Raw genomic sequence first — 25,205 nt, forward strand, 5'->3', positions numbered from 1 at the left:
AAAATCAGTGTAAAAGTACCACCACACGAGCTCGCCGAAAAAACCGACCTTCATGACCCCACTCTACTCTACGTACAGTACAGTATGAAGTTGTATACAATTGAACAAATTCTTAGGAACCGGTTCCTAATAAAAGTTGGGTATTTTGGAATACGGTTGACAAGTGCATGACGGAAATCTAGGGCTGAAGCCATTTGGAATCAAAGATGGCGACTTTCAGTTTAGGTAAAATCTCTATGACCTCATCAATATGAGTATTGTTGAAAAGAGTTTGACGAGTACATAACGGAAATCGATGTCTGAAACCATTTTGAAATCCAGGATGGCAACTTCCGATAAATGCTTTATAATCTCAACAACATGATTATTTTTTCGAATATGGTTGTCCAGGACATCACGAAAATCAATGTCTGAAGCCATTCTGAAATCAAAGATGGCGACTTAAGGATTAAATAAAATCGCTATAATTTCGAAATGGACCTGACGAGCACAAAACGGAAATCGATGTCTAAAACCGTTTTGAAATTCAAGATGGGAACTTCTGGCTTCTAGTCTAGTCTAGTCTACACATACACAGCCAATACATGTAGGGATCCTGGAAAATAGCAGACGTTCGCCTACAATTTTTCTTGTCAGTATTAATGTTTGTGGTACATATTTTTTTTATTTTTTTATTCAATTCGTTTATTTGATAGGCACAAATGCGTTAGCTTGGCGGTGCCAAATTCTTTTGTTTTTACATTTTGGATATCTTAAAACTAGGAGGTTACAATGTTGAAATATTTTTTTTATACAAGAAAAAAAAAGTTTACAGCTATCTTAAGACTAGAAATAAGATTCAATATACAAGAGAGGGCCAAAAGATTTTTTTATGAAAAATTTTAAAACAAGGGATTCAGTTTGATATACAAGAGGGGGAGTAATAGTATTTTACGAAATATTTTACAGTTATCTTAAAACTAACAAAAGGTGGAACAAATATTTATGAGAAATTTCACAGATATCTTAAAACTAGGGATACAATTCTATTTACAAGATGGAGGACAAGAGTTTCAATAAAGAGTGAAAATTACAGCTATCTTAAAACTAGGAATACAGAAATCAAATTTGATTTTTTAACGAAGACTTATGCTTGGTCAAGATATTTCAGAGGGGGGCCTATTTCCACATCAGTGTAGCAGCAGGTGTATCGAGGACAGGGGAGAGAAGACGTATATGGTGACAGGGAAAGAAGAGCAAAACTTGCAACTATCGCGTAAACGGGAGATCAGCGAAACAAATTTGCGCCTCAGTCTAGTAAGTCGTCGAGTACCGGGTTGGCGGATGGTATTATTCGGACCCGCGGGGAATCCTTAAAAAGTCATCGGACATCAAGTCGCTCTCGCTTCAGTTTCCTTCTATGCAGGCGTAGTGGTAAAGGCGACGGCGGTTACATAGTGGCACTCTGCAGCTGATCGGTTCCACAAGCAAGAGGAAATTTCTAAAAACAAGAAATAAAAGAGAGGGGCTAAATTGGGATATTTATCGTTTTAATGAAATTGTAAATAAGGGACATATAGGGGAGATCGCGATTTGCTAGCATATCCCGGACTGGGACATTGGGTGGTCTACCTCGGGCCCGAAGGGAATCCTTTAACAGAGACCTGGCGTCACAATACTCGGCACAAACCCAGACAACGTGGTCGATGTCGTGATAACCCTCGTCACAAGCGCACAGACTACTCTCCGCAAGCCCAATACGCCGCAAATGTGCATGCAACGTGTAGTGGTTAGACATGAGCCGGGACATTACACGAATAAAATCCCGACCCACATCCATCCCCCTGAACCAAGGCTTCGTTGATACCTTCGGGATAATGGAATGTAGCCATCGTCCAAGTTCCCCGTTGCTCCACGAGGTTTGCCAACTGTTGAGCGTCCTCTGACGACAAATACTAAAAAATTCGTTGAAGCGGATTGGTCTATCGTATATGTCACCATTTAATGCGCCCACCTTTGCTAATGAGTCGGCCTTTTCATTGCCCGGGATAGAGCAATGAGAGGGGACCCAAACAAAGGTAATCTGGTAAGATTTTTCAGATAACGTATACAAGGACTCCCGTATCTTCCCCAGAAAATACGGGAATTGTTTTTTGGGCTTCATCGCACGAAGAGCCTCGATAGAGCTGAGGCTGTCCGAGATGATGAAGTAGTGATCTGTGGGCAGAGTGTCGATGATCCCAAGGGTGTACTGAATAGCAGCTAATTCTGCGACGTAAACTGAAGCGGGATCATTGAGCTTGAATGAAGCGGTGATAGTATTATTGAAGATACCGAAGCCAGTGGACCCATCGAGATTCGATCCGTCAGTGTAGAACATTTTGTCACAGTCGACTTCACGGAATTTATTATAAAATATATTGGGGATCACTTGTGGGAGTATATGGTCCGGTATTCCACGAATCTCTTCCTTCATGGATGTGTCGAAGAATACAGTAGAATCAGAAGTATCTAGAAAACGGGCATGGTTGGGATTATACGAAGAAGGATTGATGCTCTGTGCCATGTAGTCGAAGTACAAGGACATAAAACGGGTTTGAGAATTAAGCTCGACGAGTCTTTCGAAGTTTTCAAGATATCGCATCGAATGAGCAATCGATATGAGAGTTCCCAAAATCGATTTTTCAACGGGAGAACGCCCGACAGCACTTCGAGACTCATCGTATGGGTCGACTGCATGCACCCTAAGGCGATACGCAAACAACGATACTGAATTCTTTCGAGTTTGATGAAATGTATGTTCGCCGCGGAGCGAAAGCAGAAGCATCCGTATTCCATTACCGACAGTATCGTTGTTTGATACAACCTAATTAGGTCTCCTGGGTGGGCACCCCACCATGTTCCAGTTATTGTCCGGAGAAAATTGATCCTTTGTTGGCATTTTTGTTTCAGATACCTAATGTGACATACCCAGGTACCTTTCGAGTCGAACCAGACCCCGAGATATTTAAATGTGAAGACCTGATTGATCGTTACACCCATGAGTAGAAGCTGGAGTTGCGCCGGCTCACGCTTCCTAGAAAAGACGACCAGCTCAGTTTTCTCCGTGGAGAACTCGAAACCCAGCTGAAGAGCCCAAGCAGACAAATTGTCCAAAGTATCTTGTAATGGTTCTTGCAAATCGGCAGCTTTGGGCCCTGTAACAGAGACCACCCCGTCGTCTGCAAGTTGCCTTAGCGTGCATGAATTGGCAAGACAATCGTCAATGTCATTCACGTAAAAATTGTAGAGTAGGGGACTTAGACATGAGCCCTGGGGAAGACCCATGTAGCTAAATCGCGATGTTGTTAAGTCGCCATGCGAAAAATGCATATGCTTCTCAGACAACAGGTTTAGCAAAAAGTTATTTAAAATCGGCGAAAGACCATGCTGATGCAGCTTCTCTGAAAGAACATTGATAGAAACTGAGTCAAAAGCCCCCTTAATATCCAAGAAGACTGATGCCATCTGCTCTTTGTTAGCATAGGCCATTTGGATTTCTGTAGAAAGCAACGCAAGGCAATCGTTCGTCCCTTTGCCTTTGCGGAAGCCAAATTGTGTATCTGACAGTAAGCCATTTGCTTCGACCCAATTGTCGAGGCGAAACAAGATCATTTTCTCGAACAACTTCCGGATACAGGAAAGCATTGCAATCGGTCGGTACGAGTTGTGGTCGGAGGCTGGTTTTCCCGGTTTTGCGATGGCGATGACCTTCACTTGCCTCCAGTCGTGAGGAACAATGTTACCCTCAAGGAACTTGTTAAATAAATTCAGCAAACGCCTTTTAGCAGAATCAGGCAGATTCTTCAACAAGTTGAATTTGATTCTGTCTAACCCCGGGGCGTTATTGTTGCACGATAAGAGGGCAAGTGAGAACTCCACCATCGAAAACGGTGTTTCGTTCGCGGTATCGTGAGGAGACGCGGCGTGGTATGTTTTCTGTACCGGGACAGAGTCTGGACAGATCTTCTTGGCGAAGGCGAATATCCAGCGGTTTGAATATTCCACGTTCTCGTTAATACTATTTCGGTTACGCATACGTCGAGCCGTACCCCAAAGAGTGCTCATCGCTGTTTCTCTCGTTAACCCGTCGACGAACCGGCGCCAATAACTGCGTTTTTTGGCTTTCATCAAACACTTCATTCGCTTTTCTAGCGACGCGTACTGTCGATAGCTATCGGGTAACCCGTCGTCCCGGAAGGTTTTATACGCAGTGGACTTTTCCGCGTACAGTTCTGAGCACTCTTTGTCCCACCACAGGGTGGGAGATCGTCCGTGGGTGTTCGCGCCCGGTACTGGTTTAGTCTGAGCTTGATTCGCACTGTCGAGAATCAAGCCAGCCAAAAACCTGTACTCTTCCTCCGGAGGAAGTTCTTGAATGGATTCGATTTTAGCGGATATCGCGGTCGCGTAACTCTTCCAATCAATGTTCCGTGTGAGGTCATATGAGACATTGATTGTTTCTGATGGTCTTGAACCGTTGGCAATTGAAATTACGATAGGCAAATGGTCGCTACCGTGGGGATCAGGGATCACCTTCCACGTGCAATCTAACTGTAGCGAAGTCGAGCATAGAGATAAATCCAACGCGCTTGCGCGTGTTGGTGGTGTAGGAATCCGTGTCATTTCTCCCGTGTTTAAGATGGTCATGTTGAAATTGTCGCAAAGATCTTGGATTAATGTTGATCTGTTATCATCGTGAAGACCACCCCATACCGTACCGTGCGAGTTAAAGTCTCCTAGAACTAGCCGCGGTGCCGGTAGGAATTCTGTGATATTACAAAGCGTTCGGTTCCCTACCGACGCTCTAGGGGGAATGTAGATGGAAGCAATGCTAAGGTATTTGCTTTTGATCCTTATTTCACAAGCGACAACTTCAATGCCTGGTGTCGAAGGGAGGTTAATTCGGTTGAAAGAATAGCACTTTTTAATCCCCAAAAGTACTCCTCCATAGGGGTTTTCTCGATCCAGACGAATTATATTAAAGTCGTGGAAGTTGAGATTTATATCGGAAGTTAACCAAGCTTCACATAATGCGAAAACATCACATTTTAAACTATTTAGTAAAAATTTAAAGGAATCAATTTTCGGGAGGATACTTCTGCTGTTCCACTGTAGAACAGTGATCGAATCAGTGACCTCGTTCGATGACTTAGCCATCGAAGGATACGATCGCTGCAAGGAGGGGCCATTTAGTAGTCAACTGCTTCAAAAATGTTTGCACTATAGGGAGAAAACGTATCAGAAGGCTTTTAAGAGGATCGGTAACATTGAAAGCTGTGAAAATTAAGTCAACGATGTCAGAAAATTTCATTAGTCCATTACTGGACTGAGTGTCTGTTTGAAAAAGAGGGACACTTGGGGTTTCTGGTGTCCCTGGAAGTGGTGGGTACTCCTTGTTTGAATTAAAATTTCCAAATCCAGGAGCAGATTGCTTCGGCATTAGTGCAGCACTTCCGTTGGATTTATTAGATGTGGTTGGCGCACTCTCAGAGGAGGACACCTTGGGACCCTTACGGGGCAGTCTAGGGGAGGCAGGATTTCTCCGCTTCCTGGACTCCCCCGGGTTAACAAAAGATGTTCCCTCTTGTGGATTATCAGATTCTTGCTCAACAGGAGCCAAAAGAGCAAAGGAGTTTTCGGAAAGGACAGATGGCGAAGCATTCTTTAACATTTCTGCATAAGAGCGCTTCGAGCGTTCCTTGAGGGAGCGCTTAATTTTATCCCCGCGCTGTTTGTACGCAGGGCATGATTTAAGAGCATGCGGAGGGCCCCCGCAGTAAACACACTTTTCAGTGTCTTTGTCACAAGAGTCATCCTCATGCTCTCCACCGCACTTGCCACATCGTTTTTTATTGCCACAAAAGGTGGCTGTGTGGCCCAACTGTTTGCAGTTGCTGCAGTTCATTACCCGCGGTACAAACAGGCGTACAGGCAGGCGAACCCTATCCAGAAGGACATAATTTGGAAGAGACGATCCGGCGAAAGTCACCCGAAGCGAGGCTGATGGTATATAGGATTCTTTATCTCCAGCGAGCGTGTGCAATTTCTTGCAGTCTAATATTTTCACCGGCTTTAGTAGGGGGTTTTTAAAACAGCCAGCCCCATACTTCAGCACGTCCTCGCATGTCAAACTCGCCTCGGTTATGACCCCGTCGACCTCTACATCTACACACGGTACATACACCCTATAATGCTGCGTAAAGCGGGTACAGGAAGCAATCCCGTTTGCCTGTGCGAGGTCGCTAACAACAATTTTTAACTTATTCGCGCGAACCTTTGTAATCTGGGTCACGGCCGAGTAATGCTCTGTCAGATCACGTGATATTTTCAAAATATCAAATGATTTATTGGTGGTCCGGAAGTAAACCACAAATGGCCCAGTCGAGTTCTCTGGGTATGCTTTTAGGCGAGGGGGTTTGGTAGGAGGCTTATCAGGGGATGTTTCATCATCCATATTATCATCGGTGGGCTGACCGTCGAGGGACATTTTAGCGCGAGATCAGCACTTCGCGCAAAGAACGATAAAAAGAGCAGTAACGGAATGTATCAAGGGCAAAACAGAAAATAATAGTAGAAGGGAAACAGGTACTTATCTTTTCGATGCCGATGACCTTTGCTGGGACTGGCTGACAATACCAGCACGACACACTTTGTTTTCGAAACAAAGGCCTAGCAATCACAACTGGCTTTGACACTGCACTGAGCACTGGACACAATAAAAACTGAGCCGGGGAAGGCAACTGCAAAAGCACTAGCACACGTCTTATCCGAGCGCAAGTCGAACAACGAATGATGTGGTACATATGATATGTGACACAATCATAAAAGCGGCCAGGCCAACTGTGCAGCGTACAAAGTGAATATGATTCAAAATTATACGGCGATTAAATTATTCATTTAATGAGGAAATTAATAAACGAACTATTTCAAACATTAAATAACGAAGAAACGTGGACAACCGTACCGACCGTTTCAATTTGATAGGGATTTGATAAATCGTTGGAAGTGACTTAGCTAAGAGGGTTAATGTCACTCCTTTGGTTTTAGGTTCCTGGGAAGGCAACTTCTGGTTTAGATAAATTCTCCAAACCCTAACAATATGGAAACGATGCCTGCCAGCTATTTTGAAATCCAAGAAGGCTTATTTTTTAGGCTGATGATCATCGATTTCCGTCATCTACCCGTCAAGCCCATTTCAAAAATACCCTTATGATTACGGTTATACATCATTTCGCTCAACTGGAAGTCGCCATCTTGGATTCCAAAATGGTACTAAAAAGTCATTTTCATCATCTACTCGTCAAGCACGTTTCAAAAATACCCATTATTAGGATTATCAAGAATATTGTTCAACCAGAAGTCGCCATCTTGGATTTCTAAATAGTTTTAAATATCTTTTTTCATCATCTATTTTTCAAGTCCTTTCCAAAAATACATATATTGTTAGACCTATCAAAAATATTGCGGAATTAGCCATCTTGAATTTCACCGTTCCAAAAATACCTATATTGTAAGAGTTATCGGGAATATTGCTTAAGCGGAGGTCGCAATCTTAGGTTTGAAAATGGCTCAAAACATCCGTTCCCATCATCTACGTGTCAAGTCTGTTCCAAAAATTACCATATTGTTTGGGTTATTTCTTGGTGGACCCTAGCTGTTTGTAAAATATTCGAAGCTCATCTGGATACACTCTTTCAAGAAAAAATCTATATTCTCTAATTTAAATTAACGTTTTTGATTTGAAATGAGCAACCCCAGGTAAGCTGTGCAGTCCGCCCCGATATGGTACTAGCTCTCCATAGCAACCAAAAGTAAACTCACCTAATCGCAGAGGCGTACCGGCATCCAGTGTGTCATGTTGCGGGGGTGGCTGGTTCTGCTGCTGCGAATCTAGCAGCTGCGGTGTAGGTTTTCGCTTTCGGGGCCGTCCCTTTTGGGTATGCTGCTGGGGCTGAACGGGCTGATGTCCGCCGGGGTAAAACTGCGGTGAAATTGTTTCTGGTTCACTGGTTGGTGTGTGGTTTAGGGAAATGGTAAGTGCGGTGGTTTGTGTTAGCGAGATTTGAAGAACGATAATTGTACAATCAGAGAGCAGGATTTGGGGTCCAAAATCGTATTTGAGGGAGCATTCGGTTGTTCGAAAAATAATTTTTTAAAGATTTTTTTACCTGAGCACATCGGCGTCGTAATGTTCGCCACAGAAGATGCGGCCCTCTCGGATACCGGCGGTGTCACCTCCGCGTAGAAGTTGACCACATATTGCACAGGAGAAACAGTTTACGTGGAAAATTAAATCCTTGGCTCGCATCACTAACTCGGAAGCGCTGATACCGGATCCGCAACGAGAACATCGGCGTGACGAAAAATGTCTGAAACGAGTGCAAAAAGGTAGAAATTATTCCGCTGTGATAGGTCCATCCAAAAGCAACGACATCATATTTCGTGTTTAGTATCCGATGAAAACAATGAATGTGTCCCTGTTTCAAACAACTCGTTAGTTAAGATGTAAACTCACAACAGACAATTAATAGTGTATTAAAATTCCTGGAATCGAACAAATCCTTTGCTTGCCAAACAAGGTTCGTTTCGATCATTGCTCCTTCAACCGTTAGATCCAATCGCTGACGGTATTGAAACCGACCGAACATGGTTCTTCTTGTGACGAGTCATCGTCAAACGTAGGAACCCCCACCCATCAGCTGATGTATATTCATGCCGTGAATGCATCAAACATTTCATCGCTGTCTTCTCTGGTTGCTTTTCCCGGGAAATAACTGCCCCATTGTAGTCGGAATCGGACCACCTTTTTTGCAAACAATGAAATCATGCATAGAAAGCAGACATGCACACACATAGTCCCGCTCCTTTGCTAACTGCTGAACGAAGACAGTTCTCGAAAAGCTCACGTACCTACAATCTGGGATTCAGTGCGGGATGAAATCCTCACCCTCTCACAGTATCCCCGTTCCGGTGGTGTCTGGGTCAGACGGCTGGCTGTGACTCACTGAAATGGACACCGAGTGGGTATGACACACAAGCGATACGGTGGTGGTGAGCTGGTGAAGATATTTCAGATCAGCACAGCCCACCGCATCGTTTCACAGTAGTCCGAGTCGTAAACAACCTTCGGTGCTGGGGCGGTTGCGGACCTGGTGGGGAACCACGATGGGGATTAAAAATAAAGACAGAAACATACATTTTCAACTGCTGACGTTTTTGTTGGCGAGGGTGCTGTGTAAAGTGTTGCCTGCTTTTTCAAAAATTGTTTTAGTCAAACTATTAGGCCCGAATTGCCTACAACCAATTGAAAATTTTTTTGTCTTAGGGTTTGGGGTTTATATAGAACTAGTACATCAGATAGGCGTGTTATCGGTACTTGGCGGAATTAGCAGATTAAGAGGATGCGAACTGATATGCACGATAAAATCGTAAAAGTGGATAATTGATTTTTGTATGATTGATGTCGGATCATAGCTAAAAATTCGTCGCGTTTTGGATTAATTTAGATTTTTTTAAATGTTAGTTGGTTCATACTACGCGTAATGGTCATTTTAAGAAAATATATACGATTCTCGGTAGCCGGCTTCCCAGAGCTTTAAAACACTACACAGGATCTTTACTTTTTCTAATGGCCGCATACTCATACTATCCGTAAAAACATAACAGCCCCATTTACATTTTCGTCGAAAAAGAGTTCTTTAGTGGATTACCTTAAACTACAACGGAATATATATCGAAAAATTCCAAAACTGACTGGGACCCACTAGCATGGAGTGTTAGACGACTCCATGCTAGTGGGCCCCTCACTCAGGCCGCTATATCAGCTCGTATGTAGTCACCTATTGTGATCCATTGGATAGTTATGCAAGCAGTGAGGTCAATCGAGGATTGAATACGATCCTTCATGGGATCGAGTTCAAAGCCGCATCGGCGTTAATCAGGAATGTTACAGCTGAGTCTAGTAACGAGTTTCGAGCGTACATGGATGTCTACCAAGTTTTTACCGGGGTGGAGGCAGTTGACTCACTCGCCATTTCAAGTCGGTGTCTCTGTTCCTTACTCAGGAAACAGAACTGCCCGACCATCGGTCCAAAGTCGCCATCCAATTCATAGACCGAGGTTTGTTCGTTGATGTTGCCTTGATCAGTATGCCGTAATCAGAATATAACTGGCACTTATGTTTGTTTTTAAAGAGCATAACACCCTGAGCAGAAAAATGTTCAAAATGTTGGACAGTCACCCGACCCGTTAAAACAACTACTCTTGCCGCAGAACCTGAATCCTCCCCAGCACTACCTTAGCTTCCACTATAGTCAAACTACTTAGTAGTTAGTTCCTCCAGTAGGGTTAAAGCACCACTCCTCGGCACACCACCAATTTTCAACCATCCACACAAAGTGGCCATTTCTATATGGCAGTACGACAGTTAGCTGTAAGTCGAGAATTAGTGCTCTCCTACGAGGACAATCTTAATGGTCCCCTACGAGGACAATCTGGGTGGCAATCTCCAGATTATTTCATTGACTGCGCCCTTCGGCCCCCATGTGTCATCCTTCAACCACAGCTTCTTGAGTCCTTTGGCTCCCTGAGCAATGCCATTCACTACTTCCCCGTTGAGCCATTTAGCTTCCGAACTGTTCGCGAACTTCTCGGTGTAGTCCCCGACGATATACCTAGCCTACTGCAATGGAGAATCCCCCGGCGAGAGAAGCACTCCCGAAACGTAGCCAACCAGCCAGGTGGCGTCCGGTTCGCTGGTGCCCCTACGTCCCGTAACGGGTGGTGTCTCATCGCGATCAACTCAGTCTATTCCCCGGTGATTAATTTAGGTTAATCCCGGCGAAAGAAGTTCTCCTGATACCGATTAATCTTTTCGCTATATTTCTCTGGGCCATCCGGTTAACGCCTCGACGACCCATACCCGCAGTTTATTCCACTTGTTCCCAGCGGTGGATCTAGCCTACCCCGTCAGATAGTTTCCCGGCGATAATTGCTCTCCCGAAGCCATTGCTCGTTGCACATCCCGCCATTTCCGCTGTAAAGTGGTCATAATCTGCGTCACCACTCTGTTGAACGCATTCCACGTTTACGTCGCTTGTTATGCTGTAGACGACATTATTTGGGTCATCCCGATTCAATCATCCTCCTGCGTGTCCTTACGAACCTCGGGCATTCAAAGACCACGTGCTCCGGTGTCTCTTTGACGTTCTCACACTCCGATGCGTGTTCGAACCGATGAAGATACTTCATGAAGCAGTCATGACCTGACACAAGCTGTGCCTGGTTGAAGTTCACCTCTCCGTGCTTTCTATTGACCCAAGCCGACAGGATTGGGATGAGCCGCTAGGTTTACTTGCCTTTCTCCGTATTGTTCCATTTCTGCTGCTACCTCGCTGTCGAATCTATTCTCACAATCTTGCTCATGTTTCTTGTGTTTCTCCTATTGTAGCACTCCATATCCTCCGCCAGGGTGATGCAGATGGGGAACATTCCTTCGATAACGCATGCTGCCTCCGACGATATTATTCTGTACGCGCTCGCGACTTGTTCGGCCATCATCCAGAATATACTGTTCTGCTTTTTGCGGTTCCACTTGGTTTTCAGCGCCGCACCCCAGACAGGAATGCCATATCGCAGTTTCGATGATGATACAGTAGATAGCAAACGTTTTGTGCTGCTCTTCGGAGCGCCGACGTTTGGCATGATTCTCGCTATTGCGTTCGTTGCCTTTGCCGATTTTTTTCATTCGTATTCGACGTGGCTGTTGAAGCTTAACCGGTAGTCGATTATCATTCCTAATGGCTTCAATGCATGCTTCGATGCTATCACTTGCCCTCCGGCGTCGATCTGCTTCCACTGACTCGATCTACAGTTGCTGACACCTTTGTCTCGTGGTGTGCTATCCGCAGCTTGATCTCGTTCATCCAGCTCTCGATCGAGACTATTGTCTCTGTTACCGACCCATCCACTTTTTCAAGTGTCTCACCTATCACCGTTAGGAACACGTTGTCCGCGAAACCCACGATTTTCAGTTTCCTGGGCAGCCGCAGTGTCAAGACTCCATCGTACATCCCGTTCCAAAGAGTTGGTTCGAGAATGGAGCCCTGAGGAACGCCCGCTGTGACTCGCATTGACTGCTGCAGAACTTTGCTCTGGAAGAAGCTCTTCAATATCTGAGATAGATAGTGGGGTCCCTCATTCTGCGCGGCGCTGCAGCGATGGCTTCCCAGCTGGCGCTATTCAATACATTCTTCACATTTATCGTGACCACAGCGCAGAATCGATCTCCTCTTCGTTACTCTCTAGATGCCTTCTCGGCACTCTCGAGCACTATCCGCATTGTCTCCACTGTTGATACTCCTTTGCGAAATCTGAACTGCATCCAGCAGAGTCCACGCTCAAACTCCATGCATTTCGTCAGGAAAATTATTCTTTCCATAGCTTTTCCGAGAGTCTCCAGCAGACATATAGGCTAGAACCCCTTGCTTTGACAGCAACACCAGCTTTCATAGTAAGTTGCCTTCATCTTGACACTTCTTCAGCACCACTATGAACATTTCCGGGTATGCCAGGATCGCAGCTTTCAGCACCACTTTTGGTATTCTATCTGGACCGGAGACTTTGATTTCAGTCGCATCGATGCTTCTGCGTGCTCGTCGTTTGTCACATGCCAATCGTTGGTGTTTGCTCCTTCTTCTCCACCGAACGGTATCGGTGACCAGGTTGCTGATGGTGCTTGCTGAAGAGGCCCAGGAACATTACAGCTGGCATCGGCGAGCTTTTCTGCTTTGCCATCACGACTCGGTACGCGTTCTCCCAGGAATTGGCGTCTACTTCTCGACGCAACTCGTCATGGTAACCTGACTTTGCTGAACTTGATCTTCCGTTTTAAAGCAGCTTCCCGAAATGCCACAACTGCTCCTCTGGCTCCGATACTGCTCTCTGAACCCGCCTTCTGGCTCTTTGACAGACAGCGCGTAGCATATTGAGCGCAACAGTGTTCCACCAGTAAGCTGTACGGCCGAAGTGTCTCCACGGAGAATGTTTTGTTGAAGACTTTCGTCTCGTCGCTCAACCTTCTCCGTAATGCCGCAGGGTTCCGTTGACCGATACGGTAGAGAATTGCCTTGTGTGCGCTGTGGATATGCTTCTCGCATATTATTACAATTTATGTTCGCCGTCAGTGAAGGACTGCAGAGCGTGTGATTGATAATAGACTCCCCCCGTCTCCCCTAAATGTACTAACGGAACCTTCATTGCACAATTGTACGTCTATCTTCGGCAGAGCTTCTTGCAGGATAAACCCTCTTGTGGTGGTTACTGTACAGCCGCACTCCACAGCCCAGGAATCGAAGTTACCACCAGTGACTACCAGGTTTCGGCCGGTCAACTGCTCTGGTAACTACTCCAGAATTAGGCTGAACTGGTCCAATGTCCACCTTGGAGGGGCGTAACAGCTGCACACCGTTGATTTTTGTGTTGACGAAGCCCTCGTATGAGCGTTCTACCACTTCTTGAATGGGGAGTCTACCTATAACTTGTATTGTAGCCGTTTCTGGTCTATCCGCCACCCGGTTACCGTATCCGAGGGGGATTTGCAATCAAAGCGGCGTCACACATTGTTTCTGTCGTAGACTGGTGTCACAGTAATTCAGATTTATCTGGATTATCTCCATAACCGTTGGCATACAATCGTATACTTGTAGGCAGAACTTTTGAAGCCACCCGTTCGATGGTCGTTACCGTTATCTGGAGTGCAAAACATGCATTTCGGTCTCTGCACGCAGTCTCCCCGCATTTCCAGCACATCCTAGATCTATGCAAGCCCCTGCCAATTGTCCAAAGCTCAAAAACTTGAAGCATTTCTCCACTTGTTTATTTACTCGTGGGATGGCTCTCAATGTGCATTTCGACCATCCAACCGTAACTTTGTCTACCTCCAGCATCTTGTCGGCAGCGGTTACCAGTACCAGTGAGTTCCTCCGTATCCCTTCGTTAACCAGATCGTTATGTGCACAGGTTACACTGCTGTTTCAGTGCACCTCTCAGCTCGTCTTCCATTGAGATTTCATCAAGGTCCTTGCACGCAATTACCATCTCTGGGTTTAAGGCTTTAACCCATTGATTTGGTAATAGTCTCCTGCATGGTCGAGCTATTGTGGAAGGAATTCAAGTCAAATAGTATCTCGCCTTTTTGGGTGTGCCTGATTCTTACCACGCGTTCACCAAAATCCCTAAGCTCCGAATCCTCTCTGACCTTTTTGAGGAGCGAGCATACGTTGTCGCGTCATTGGCTTGACGAGTATGGCTATTCCCTTTGACACCCGACTTACAACTGTACTCCAGCTTTCTCCCTGTTGAGTGGCGTCCTTTTCTTTGGCAGTGAGAGCGTCGTCGCGCGTCTACCTCTTGCGCCCGTCTGGTTTTCCATCTTCTGGCGAGGGTTTTGCCATCTTTGGAGTCATGGAAACTGGCGTTTCTCCACTCCTACCAACTTTTCTTTCCCATGCTTCTGGGGAGCTAGGAAAGCCGTTGCCGTAGCCAATGCATGCTCAGTTACCTCAGCCCATTTCGTACTCTTTCACAGCAGACAATGGCACCTTTCAAACTTCTTATGGATGTTGTTTTTTACGTTCATAAACTTGTGAAACTCCTCCACCAAGCACTTTGTCGTCATTACTTTCAGCTTCTGTGAAGTTTTACTCACCTCTCACACATCTGGCTGTTGCGGATTCTGTTGTTGTTGCTGCGGTGTTTACTGTGGCTTTTACTGCTGCTTCTACTCCTTCTGCTCTTGCTGAATAACTTCAGCTGCTGCTGGTGGCGGTTGTGACCAAACCACTTCGGCTGAACGGAGTCGTCGCGCCTACCCCGTATGTATGAGTTTCTTGTATCTTCTCCATTTTATTGGGTCCAAACTCCGGGCCGCTGTTTGCACTCGTAGTCACTTCTTGTGAATCCATTGTTATCTAGGCAAGCAGGGATGTCATGCTAGGGTTGGCACTACCCTTCATGTGGAGTTTAACCGTTGTGTGTCCGACGTGGTACCCGGGTACCTTTTTAAGTTTCAATTAATTAAATTCCTTTGTTTTATCCATAGCTGGAAATTGAAATTTCGTGACATCTTAGAACTTCACTAAGTCAAGCTTTTGGGTTAATAATATTGTTGATATAGAAAGGGTGGGAGTGAGGAGGGGCTCCTGATTTTTTTATTACGTTACAGGCCGACGTGGGTACCCGGGTACCCACAAAACTAAAATGCCCATAACTAAGGTAATATCCAACCGATTTCGATACTTTTGGCCGTTTTGGATTCAGGAACTCATCCACTTTTGGACTTGGTAAAAATGAATCGGGTTACTTCGTTCGGTACCCGCGAATCCGGATTTCCGGAAGCAGGTTCCAGAGCTGAGGTACTATTTGCGAACTTCAATGGAATACTATCAAAATTCTTGGAATTGCATCAGTAGGCCGTATCTCGTGGTTTTGGAACCATTTGGTGATTTGACCCCGGAACGGACATTCCGGAGCAGGTTCCCGTGGGGCCGTGAGTGGCCATTCCATTCCAATTCCATTTTTCAAATTGCCATAGGGTCCCGTAACAATAAAAAAACAGACTTCCGAGACAATTTGAAGAGTTTTGATACTCATATTGCTAGGGCATTATTAAAGTTTACAAATCACATCCTAGTACTGGAACATTACTCCGGAAAATCCGGATTACCAAAAACCAGATCCATTATTCCGGTTCTATTGTACAGAATCAAAAAGTAGACGAGTTCCTGAATCCAAACCATCTAAAAGTGTCCAAATCGGTTAAAGGAAGCCATAGTTATGAGCATTTCAATTTGTGGGTACCCGGGTACCCTCGTTGGCCTGTTAAAGGTGTGTTTTTTGTTGGACACATAACTGTTAAGATCCAGATCGGCGTAAAACTGGGAATGGTCCATCCGATCCTAGTACCATCAACTATAGGTGACGCGTTTAAAATGTACCCGGAGACCTGCCAACGCTTTTAGCGGGACGAAGACAGCCATCAGGGAGTAGCATAGCACGCCTGTTAGCCCAAACTCGCCGTCTAATTCAAGATTCGTCTCCTGTATGTTAACGTTTGCAACTGCCAATATGCCGTAATCAAAATGTTGCTGGTGTTGATCCTGATGTGACGGTAGGCACTCCGGTTGGGATAGGGTGCTAAGATCTTTTGTCTTCGATAGGATATTTGATAGCGGTACACACTCGCTTCGTCGGAGTTGCTGTCAGAATTATGGCTTTTTAGAAGTTCAGCAAAGCCCAATTCTTCATAAAACCCACCATATCCTACTTTTGCTCCGCTATCTTTTCTTTTCCGGTACAATCTCGGAATCTTACTTTACCCATGAAGTGGCTCCAGACTCTTCTCATGCTTTTCGTCGCTTTGTCTATCTATTACACCGTTTAGATCCTCTGTCTACTTGAGCTATTTAGCCCCGAGCTCCATTCAGATATTTCCCAGCGGTTAATAATCGCAATCCGTTTAGCTGCGGTTTCCGTGAGCCAGTCAGAGTTTTCGTAAGTTATTTTACTCTTGTCTTAGAGATTCGTTTAGTGATTCCATGAGTCATATAGCTCCGGTTTCCATGAGTTGTGTAGCTCCCAGATTTATCACGATCTACTTGGAAAGTCCCTGGCAGCGAATCTATCCTACGCTGACTGTGTAAAACCCCGGCGCTACTCTTTTTCAGCAGCCATTTTGTTCCTCAATTTGTCACAATATACTTAATCTAATCCCCATCGGTGGACCAAGCGCCAGGGGCGGCGAAACACTTTACGCCCGAGTGGGTAGAAAGTATAGGGTGAGGGGTCCATTAGTAAGGATTTTTTCCCTTTTCGCAATGCATACGCTTACATTACATTCACATTAAATCACGTTTGTTTATGCAAGTGGAATTGTGGTACATCGATGTTTTCAAATGTGTGTAGTGCGAGATACATGCGTTGCACATCTAAATTTTTTGAAATGGTTCAAAATTTCGAGTGGGTTATTTTTCGAGTGGGTAGTACTATCCATACTACCCACGCTTTCCGCCGGCCCTGCCAAGCGCCTACTCAACGGGCCAGCCGATAGGTATCGAGGTCAGTCCGGCGATTCCAGGTGGAGCGTGGCGCCCGGTAATTAAACCTTGGCAAACCACAACCGGTGCATCGACTCGAATTACTCGAGCCAGTTTCCGGCGGTAAGGTGTACTTATTCGAACTTTCAGCTGTGGTCATTGTTTCGTTGATCTCTTCTCCGTTTCCTTTGCAGTTGCACTAGTGTCTGTACAACTAACTTTCTGAACTTCCTTTTTTATACGACATTCTCTACGGTTGGAGCCGGCAGCTCGTTTCGCACTTCCTCGAATCTGGGGCAGTCGAAGTCAGTATATGTGTATATGTATGTGCACTTATGTCATGCAATGCGCTCTGTAATTACGAACTTAACGAAGCTAGTTTCTAACCAAGGGCTAAACGTGAAAATTTAGCGCTATTAATTTGATTTAAGTTATGTTTTGTAGTTTCTGAAATATGATTTTGTCATAACATAACGTGTTTTGGACTTACAACTTTCATATAAAACAACCCTTTGGCGCAACGTTACGCAGATTCGAGAAATAGAGTTAATATCCAATAGAATGTATAATATTTGATCCTTCTGAACTGTTTCTCCTGATTTATTTTGTGGCAAAACACATACTTTATACAAAAAAGTCATAGCTCGAAAATAAGGACGAAATCGAATGTCCAACGTTTTGAATGTTTAACGTGGTTGTGGCCCGTGTTTTGAAGAGTACTCATCGATGCATTTCTCATTAACCCCTTCAACGAACCGATGCCAATAATCACGTTTTTGGATTTTATGAGACACCACTGTCGCGTACTTCATGAAGTTTCGATCTTCAGGGAATCTTTTTACGCTATAACCTTCTTCGCGTATACGTTTGAGTATGCCATGTCTTCTCACCGAAATTTCATGGAAGTTTGTGTTGGGTTCATATTTTAATTCGTGATATTGCCAATTAAGCCAGCCAAAAATGCCTACTCTTTCTGAAGTCTTCTAAAACTAGTTTCGGTGCGGAAGGATTTCTATGATAACACAAAGACGTCCTTATCCAACCTAGGGGAGATATTCTCGAAGGCAATGCAAAGGTTATTGCCTTTGATTGTAACTTGATAAGTTCCAAATTCAATGCGTGTCCCTAGAGGATCGATATGAGGATGTGTTGTCTTATTATGTACTTTGTGTTATCAATACAAACTCTGTTGTTTATTACAATTGTATTAAAAATATGTGTAAATATGTGTTCCTCAGTTTCTGAAAAGAATATCACTATTATGTATACACTGCGTACAAAGTTTCAATTGATTGAAATTTATTAGGGTGAAATTAAAAATTTGTCTTGTGAAGAATCCCTGCCTTACATCCGAATGCAGATGGTAAGTTTGCCTGTATCAAAAAGACAATTTTAAAAACTTTGAAGTTCCTCAAAATCCCAAATCCTCGAACCCCAACCAAGTGTGCGCATGCATGAAGTCGGTACTGTCATATAATGATTGTTACTACCACAATTTATTATTTTGACTCATTAATGTTCTGTGTAATACTCAAAAACACTGTATGGCTTTTAATTGAAATACATCGTCGCTTTCTGCAGACAAAAAAGGGTGTTAATAACTAGCAATTACTGCGATTCCTATAATTTCTGGCAACACTGACCAGGTAGCTCCCCCCGAACGGAAGCAGACGTGCCGAGTGAGAGTCGTTACCAGCACGAGTGCGCGATGAAAACGTTTTGTTTTCAACAGCCCCAGCAGAGATGAATCTTTTACTTCCCTGCAGACCCTGCCCATGGCCCCGCGAATTGGCCTGGAATATACAAACGCTTTTGTGTCATCCACAAAAGGAAATATGGCCGTTTTGTGTCGAGTAGCATGGCGATGGTGGGGTGGATCTACGGGAGGCACGATGGATTCGCAGAAAACATATAGTAGTCGCATTTTGCATTGAATTGAATTCGGTATACGAATCGCATTCTGATATCGATTGAATGGGAGTCCGGGGGACACACGACGAATGAAGATTTCCGCTATACGGTAGCTAAGGGGAACAAAGTATTGCAATCACGGCGTTATAAGTGAACCAGTTTTCCAACGACCTTCCTCGAAGCAAAAAGGGGGATTCTCGATTGAACACCTAGCATCAAACTGGTTTGGCTTTGTAAACCGGACCCGTTCAGGAACCGCTACCGAAGGGTACTTTATATGCTTTCCATGAATTTTTAAACAATTTTATTTTATTGTTTTTTCCAAATTTATACAGCACCGAAGATGTTTGCGTTGTTTTTTGCTTCAATTCCATTTTGTTACACATCCTTCGATCGATTGTGTTTGCAGCAGCAGCAGCAGCAATGCATCCACAAGCAGAAAATCGATTCGACCGATCGACCGACGGCGAAAACAATGTTAAATGCCTTCTCATCGATGGCAACGGAACCGTCGCGGCTCTCCGTGGATGACAAGGCACCAACAGCGCAGGGCAATGGGCATTGGAGCACGTAAACGAAATTTTCAAAATGGCAACAATTTTCATGCGTACCGGATGGCTGAGATGGCTTGTCCCGACTGGAGGCGCAAAACTTGTTCTCTCGGTTCATGCGGATTCTGGCCAGCGAACGACCGACCGCGCACCGTCTGGCCCTGCAGATAGCGTGTGAGTAACGGCAACTATTTCGCAGCACACGGTAAAATGCGTGCGTTCGGGGTATGATTTAAATGGTCCTCGACCGAGGTGGTTGATGGCAGAAAAAAAAGACAATGGGTTTTGAGCTACAACGTTGCAACGGTGGAATTTCCTATGAATTGTGCACAATTTTATGGTAATCCCAGTGAGTTGGTTAAATGCATTCCTGATGGTAACTTGCCAGTGACAGCACGGATCTGAGTACGTCGATGAGAGTGGTCGGAAATGGGAGTGGTACTTGGAACGGGTTCGATATAAATTATGTCCTGTAATTTTGTGTACGCTCTAGGTTCTTCTAAATCATTGAAAAGACTAACAATATGACATTCTAATCCAATAACACTACCAAAAACCATCACATGCTTTCGAACGCTTTTATTGAACAACTATAAAATAAATGTGATCTAAACACTGTCGGTAGAAGTGGTTAGCCCGAATGCAGTCAGTACTCTGTCGATATTTCTGCAAAAACGTCAATCTTGTAACATCTTGGAACGTCGCAAGATTAGTATAAAGGTCTTCCGTAACTTGGTTCTACCAATTTCGGGATAGGAATAGTTTCATTTCCCCTCGGACTTTTTTTAAATGTCTGTTTTTATTATAGATCAATTTATGCAATTTTGTTGAGGGCCCCATTTATAGCAAAATCGAAAAAACGAAACAAAATCTATTTTTAGTCGTTTAGTGTGTTCACAAGTAGTGTTTACAATTTTGGACTAGAGTCGGTCTAGCGCCTTGGCCATGTGCCAGATTCTGACGACACGTAGTCGAGACGGAAACCCCTGGACTTAAATAGTTAGGTTTTGTGCCCTTTAGCATAAAGTGGTTTCAAAACAACTTTCTGCTTAGTGATGACAATAGCATAGCAACAACCAGAGCTGTAGCGTGGCCTTCTGGTGCCCTTGGGGGAGTCTCAGTCTTGCGCTCTTTGCGGCATTTGTCTAACCAATCTAACCGAAAAGTAATGCCATCAATATGAAGCACCAAAAGTACTATAGTTCTGCGAAATTTTAAATATAAGTTCGATGTAGATTTGGCTTATATCATTCAAATTTAGGTGTTTAAAAGTTACGGAAGGAGCATTTTTTCGGAAGACTTTGGGAAGTGTGCTGACGCTAGGTACTTGAAGGCGATAGACATAGGATCGTTCCGCAAGACTGGATGTGTAGATCACCCAAGTAATAATTGACGTTTTATAGCACGCTACAAGTGCAATCTAAGTATGAGTAGCTATAAAACTACCTTAAAACCTAAATTGTTACTAGGGCAGTTTATTGAGCTGTCGATTTATTGGGGAATTCAACCCGCTTCTATCACACAACAATTCGAAGACTTTATTTAACCCTAGAACGTTGCACTGGGGTACAAATGTACCCCACGCCTTCTTTGGAGCCGTGTGAAGACGAGAATTTGGCATTTATCGACCTGGGACCCTAACCATAATTCAATTTAGAGTTTCTAGTAAGAGTAGGAAAAGGTGGTATAGCGAATTTGCTTATAGCCTTCGTGTAAGCAGGGGTCAAAGTTGGTGTGGGGTACATTTGTACCCCAGTGTACGGTTGCGTTGGCGTTTCGTCAGGTTTTGTGCTGTCCGTAAAAATGTGACTCGTTACAATACCAGTTTAAATACTGGTTGTTTTACTTGTACGTAACAATTAGTATTATAAATTCGTTTTTAATAATTTATTCAATTAATTTGATTTGATTTTGAAGTAGAAAAAAATCGTTTTGATTTTTGCTGATTTTTATTGTTGTATTATTTATTTTTTATAGTTTTTCAAAACAATGGCTCGCAAGTATAATTTGCGCACAGTAACTGCTGTAACAGTAACGTTACGTGTTACCAATGCATTACTGGACAGAAATATTTTTTTCCTTTCCATTTCCACCCCATTTCGTGGTATTTTCCAAAACCCGATTTTAAATTTTTCACTCTTTCAAATACTTGCAGTTTTTTAAAAATGTCGAAATTCGATTTTATATCATTTCTGGACCCTTCTTTCAACTTTTCGAATCATTTAATTTTTTTCAAACTTGTTGAAAAGTTGCAAAGTTATAGTATTTTTTTGTGAAAAAAGTCAAAAACCGCGATTTTTTCACTTTTTTTTGTTCAAACCAATTTATGTATCATTGATTCCATAAACTACACTTACACAGTTGGTTTTGCATTTAAAAAATGAAGAAAATGATGTACTATACATTTCTTTTGTTTGCATTTTTACCTGCGAAAATTGCGATCAAAGCGTGGGGTACATTTGTGTCCCAGTGCAGCGTTCTAGGGTGGAAAATGCAAGTGCAACGTTCTAGGGTTTAATATTTGTTCCTTCATCGACCGTTCGATATAGGGGAAGATGGGGTAAAACGCACCCCCGGGGCAAAATGCACCCCTTGCTTATATCGAAAACAGCTGAAAATTTCTAGAAAACGGTAACACCAGTCGGAAGTCAGCCATAGTAAACATACTTTGTCAAAGTTTGATAACCGTACATCAATAGCAGCTCGAGAAATAAATAAAAAACAATAACGTGCTCTTCTCATGTTATTATTGTAGCTCGTACTACAAGGATTTTCCGCTCTTATAAATACTGTTTTACTATTATATTTGAGCATTCCAGTTCTATTTATACCGCTGTTCGTTATTCTGTCGCACTACATATGAAAAATCTACAAAATAATTCACTTTTTGCTAAATTTATATCTCAGCTCCATCGGAGGCAAAATGCCCTCTTCTGTTTTTTTCTGATTTTTAATCGAAAGCAGAAAAATCGTTCTGAAAACATACCAATTGCATAACCTAAGGCTATTTAATGGCACGCTTTTGTGAAATCTCGTCAGAAAACAAAACTACTTGCTTGTTCGCCGAGCATTATGCCCCGTTGTTGCGGTGCATTCTACCCCGTTGTTGTAGGGCATTATGCCCCGTTGTTGTGGTGCATTTTGCCCCCGCACAGGAGCGTTTTGCCCCGCTTATTTTTCAAAAGGTGATTTTTATTGATTTTGAAGAATTGAATTATTTTCATGTTTTTGAATATTTTGCAAAGATTATGATTTTGATTACAGAGGAAAATGTTGGCTAAACGATATCATTAATAAAATTCGCCCAATTGATGTTCTATAGCTTAGTTATGAGCATATTTCCTTAGGGGGTGCGTTTTACCCCATCTTCCCCTATTGGCTTTCGATGCTTGGAAACTGGCAAAAATACAGAAAACCCGATTTCCAAAACATTTGACCGGCGTTCGTTTATGTTTGACTGTCGCACATTTCATGTAAATTTCTTAATATTCATGAAATCAGTTGACGCTAGGTATTTGGAGAGAATGGCGGGAGCCATTGTATATTAGAATGCCAATAGACTGTATATTAGAATGTCAATAGTTTGTACGGAAGGAAAATAATAATCGAATTTTATAACTTGACACACTTGGAAATCGAAATAGAAATTTAGAATGTATTTAGCGTTGCGTGTAAGACGTCAAAACCATGCATGAAACTCTACTTTCAATAAAACATGGAACGAAGTGGATCGGCGTAAGTCGCTTGTTGAACAGACGTGTCTGCAAGGGAGTGTAAAGTTGATGCAAAAATGTACATCAAAAGCATTTTTTTTCAAATTCGATGCAAATTTGATGTAGAGGACGGTGGGGAGTTGTGAACATAGTTTTGTTTATGGGGCATAACTACCATAAACATTGGCCGATTTTCAATATTTGAACTGGTATTTGTAAAGCACACCTTAATACCCCCACAAACAGAAGCAATATAAAATACTCATATTTTTTTGAGATATGGCAGATTGCATGAAATGCGTGGAATCGGTATTTTTCAGTTTGTTGGGGATTTGTGAACCATAACAAAAGTTAGAAGAAATAGAATATTTTTTAGATATTTTTTTTAATGATACACACTCAATTCAGATCGGTAATTTCCCAAAAATCGTGAAGTCGGCAAATTAAGATTCTGATATCTTAGCAAAGTGACATTTGTTTACTAGTTTTCGGCGAAATATTATCCGAGTCTCAGTTATCAAACGTCACTTTTACTGACATCTCAGCAAAAAAATTGTTAGCCGAGATCTCAGCTGTTTAGATTTCGGCAAAAGATGCAAAAAAGCTGAGATTCGGTAGAAAAAAAATAAGCGTGTATAGAAGATAAAATTTAAGATATTTATAAACTAAAGATGGGGTGGAAAAGTGATCTGATTCGCAATGAATAGGTGACAACATGAGTCGCGCCAAGCCAACTGAATTCGCGGTTGCAGCACTGGGAAATTTAAAATTATGGTAGAATTCTGTTAATGCAACATCCGCCAATGAGAAAGTGACGTCATGACAGTAGAAACATTTAACAGTACTATGGTATATTTCACCGTAAGGAGAAAAAAATTGGTAAACACCAAAATTTCTCGCTAGGACGAATATAATATAGCATAGTGCTTTCGCATAGGCCTGCTAAGCCAAGACAAGTTTCGGCTTCACTGTGTCTTATCGGCATAAACAAAACTTCTGCTCGGACGGGACATCACGTTTGACCAGTCGTTCGATTGCAACACAAAATGGGTTTTAGTTTTAGGAATTTGCGTCAAGCCGGCGCTAATCTATTCCGACAAAAAGTTAGTGTCGGTTTCTGATGAGACGAAGTCGAAACGCACCCATGTAATAATTTAACAGTAGTTGGCACATTTTTATCATTTATAGCCCCACTGACTTCCCATTTAAATCATACACATTGGGCTCTGATCTTCTTTTAGATAATGGACAACCCGCCAAGTATTCTAAAGATTTCGAAAGAACTGACGCAGAAATACCCTTCGTGACAGTTTTCTCGAGAGTTCGCCCAGGTAAGCTTGGAATTGTGTTATGCTGACTAAAGCAAGCAAATTACGTTACTGACGAAAATCCTTTAATGAAGGACTACCGTGTCTAAATGCCCGCTCACAACGTTGAGATCGACGGTGCAGTCACTGATTCGAGTTTGCCATGAGTGGAGCTACTGAAGCACGGAGTTGACTATTTCAAGGATCCCTTGCTCTAACGAGTAAAGATTTTGAATGGCAATCGCATTAGAGGGCACAAAATGGAGCATCCTTTCAAACTCGTGTCAAGTAACCTTTGGCAGGAGATTCCACATAATCATGCCACGTGTATAAACAGCGTTCCGAGGAATCTGAAGCATTCCCTTAAAAATCGCTCTGTGTAGTCTTTTGAAGAAATATTATAAAAGGGCTACGCCACTCACCACGACAAGTCATGATGCTCTCTTGACTGAGAAGTATGATTCTGATGATCCCCATCTTTTACTGCTCTCAAGAATTATATGCAGATAAGATTCCTTACAAAAGCTTAATTTTTCTTTTGAGAGGCCACCAAATATACCAACTCGAGCAAACTCTAACACAAAGCCGAAGTAAACAGTTCTCGATCTT

The 25,205-nt window shown here is 43.2% G+C and overlaps 1 protein-coding gene across 1 annotated transcript in view; it reads right to left on the bottom strand.

The window, feature by feature from the left end:
• The window catches only part of LOC131680797 (LIM/homeobox protein Lhx9-like), a 66,203-nt gene that overhangs the window by 24,803 nt on the left and 16,195 nt on the right, over nt 1-25,205 (bottom strand). The window contains exons 3-4 of the mRNA XM_058961508.1: nt 8,190-8,390; nt 7,843-8,027 (exon numbers count right to left, since the gene is read on the bottom strand). Coding sequence (XP_058817491.1) covers nt 7,843-8,027; nt 8,190-8,390 — 386 coding nt within the window. The remainder of the gene's footprint in view (nt 1-7,842; nt 8,028-8,189; nt 8,391-25,205) is intronic.

Source organism: Topomyia yanbarensis, chromosome 2 (genome assembly GCF_030247195.1).
Source record: "Topomyia yanbarensis strain Yona2022 chromosome 2, ASM3024719v1, whole genome shotgun sequence".
Taxonomy (NCBI): Eukaryota; Metazoa; Arthropoda; class Insecta; order Diptera; family Culicidae; genus Topomyia; species Topomyia yanbarensis.